Source organism: Nematolebias whitei, chromosome 23, assembly GCF_014905685.2.
Source record: "Nematolebias whitei isolate Nwh7 chromosome 23, NemWhi1, whole genome shotgun sequence".
In the NCBI taxonomy this organism is placed as follows: Eukaryota; Metazoa; Chordata; class Actinopteri; order Cyprinodontiformes; family Rivulidae; genus Nematolebias; species Nematolebias whitei.
Window position 1 is genome coordinate 7855672 of NC_056520.1, and position 2206 is coordinate 7857877.

Genomic DNA, 2206 nt, shown 5'->3' on the forward strand with positions numbered 1-2206 from the left:
GCTTTACCTTTAGCCGCAGCTAACAGCAGTTAGCTTTACCTTTAGCCACAGTCAACAGCGGTTAGCTTTACCTTTAGCCGCAGTCAACAGCGGTTAGCTTTACCTTTAGCCACAGTCAACAGCGGTTAGCTTTACCTGTAAAAGTGACACTGGACTGTCGCCTCGGCAGGGTTGGTCTTCAGGATGGAGGTGTTGGTGATGGGTGTTGGGGAGTACGTCAGAGTGAATGTGTAGATTATGGACGTTTCTGTCATCTGAAACACAAAAAGATTTTAGACGTGTCAGGGAAGGCCACCATGAGGAGGAAGAGGCACAAACCGTTGTGGTGCTGCCGCAGCCGTGCAGCTCCGTCTGGAACAGCAGGACTCCGTCCACCGTGCCCATTGCCGAGCAGCCTCCCAATGTCAGATCACTGGGCCGGATCAACTGGCCATTACCTGGGAGCAAAAACACACAAACATAAAGACCATTTCCCGAGGCCTTTGTTTTCCTGTCAGTAATCCTCACAGCGAGCGGAAGTTCAGCTGCAGGACGAACAAAAAGCTTTTAAAGGCTCTGCTGTATAAATCAGCACAATGCATCTCAGAGCGAAGAAATCAGAGGAAACTTATTGATCCCCGAGTCTACAATCTACCGTTTGTGGTAATCACTGATTTAGCTTTACTGTTCCATTCAACCCCCACCCCTCACCCACCCACCACCTCTGCTCAGGCCTTTTATCAGACCATTTCTCAGACCCTACAGCTAAAAAGAACATTAGAGATGGGCCTGCTCTGGTGCCACTGCGGACAAAACTGATCACTTCAAACAGTTAATAGGCAGCCATTACCCAGGAAGTCCTGTTTGACCTCCACAAAGGCCTTTCCTTCGCCGCATTCCACCGACACGCTCCGAGCCGGCGCAGGAAGCTGCTGCTCCACCTGGAAGAACCGGCAGACAAGAGTCACACTCAACAAACAGGTGGACCAGGACCAGAGAAGGGAAAGAAAACTACCTTTGGTTCCTTGTTGGCAGGTTCAGATGTGGGCAGGTTCAGATTAGAACTGCGGACCAACAAGGCCTTCTCACTTTTGACTGTCTTCTTCTGCTCCAGCAGCTCTGAGGTGGGCTCCAAGGCGTTCGTCACCTGAAAAGTTTTTTCCTCAACAAGCAGCTTTTGTTTGTCTGGGTGGACTGGGCTTTGGAGCTGGTAGGTCTTGAGCCGGTAGGTGACAGGAGAGCGAGGCTTTTGCTCCGTCTGGTTTGCCTGCTGCGAGCCCTTGACCTCTGCTTCTGGTTTCGTTTCGTGGAGAGTTTCATTGGTGCCAAAGACGACCCGGTTCTGTGCAGCGGAGCCCAAATGTCCACCTGCCAGGAGAAGCACAAACCCTACCAAAACAGCCCCTCTGGACCCCATTGCAACGGTTCACACAAAAACCTGAGTTTTTGGTGATTTCAGAGAGAACTGCCGCCTTCCTCCCAAAAGCTAATAAAACTTTTCTCTGGCTCCGCCCACTCCTAACGACCTGATTGAATTCCAGCCTGGAGAGCTCAACATTTGAAGCTTCCCTTTCCACCAAAGAAACCCTTAAATTCTTTGATACACTCAACCAAAAATCTACTTTTGGTCACCGCCTGCCGCCAAATGCGAGAGGTGATCATGTTTTTACCCATGTCTCTGTGTTTGTTTGTCTGTAGCATTGACAAAACCTCTCCTGAACCGTTGAAACACTCAGAATGTTTTCAATGGAGTCAACTACATTTAAAATGGTTACCACTATCTATTCTACGTTTACCCAAAACAGATTGTGGACAACTTAATCTATGTAGAAGGTTTTGACAAAATGACTAATTAAAGACTCCAATCCAATATGATTATAAAACTCTGGTATGAAATCCAGCAGTGTCCATTTCTTTACTTGTTGTGATGTTAATGAGTAAAGACCTTGATGAACAGAAACAAACACGACTCCCCCCCCCCACAACAGAGCGTGGCTTTCACTACCGTCAGCCCAGGCTCTCAGGGAGTTCAGACCGGCTACGCAGTCCTGAATGTTAAGGCGACATGGACAACGGTCTGTTGAGTTCCTCAGGAGTCGCTCATAAAACTGAGGTTTGTTGTTGTCAACTGTGAGCCTTTACACATGTCACCAGCACACTGTGTGCAAGGAAGGCTGTGAGCTAGACCTGTACCAGCCGACTCATCAATCACACGTAATAAATGGAA

The 2206-nt window shown here is 48.6% G+C and overlaps 1 protein-coding gene across 1 annotated transcript in view; it reads right to left on the bottom strand.

The window, feature by feature from the left end:
• Window positions 1-1440, bottom strand: part of LOC119428976 (zona pellucida sperm-binding protein 3) — a 6940-nt gene extending 5500 nt beyond the window's left edge. The window contains exons 1-4 of the mRNA XM_037696691.1: window positions 995-1440; window positions 830-920; window positions 319-437; window positions 136-254 (exon numbers count right to left, since the gene is read on the bottom strand). Coding sequence (XP_037552619.1) covers window positions 136-254; window positions 319-437; window positions 830-920; window positions 995-1396 — 731 coding nt within the window. The 5' untranslated portion in view covers window positions 1397-1440. The remainder of the gene's footprint in view (window positions 1-135; window positions 255-318; window positions 438-829; window positions 921-994) is intronic.
• Between the last annotated feature and the right edge of the window lie 766 nt (window positions 1441-2206).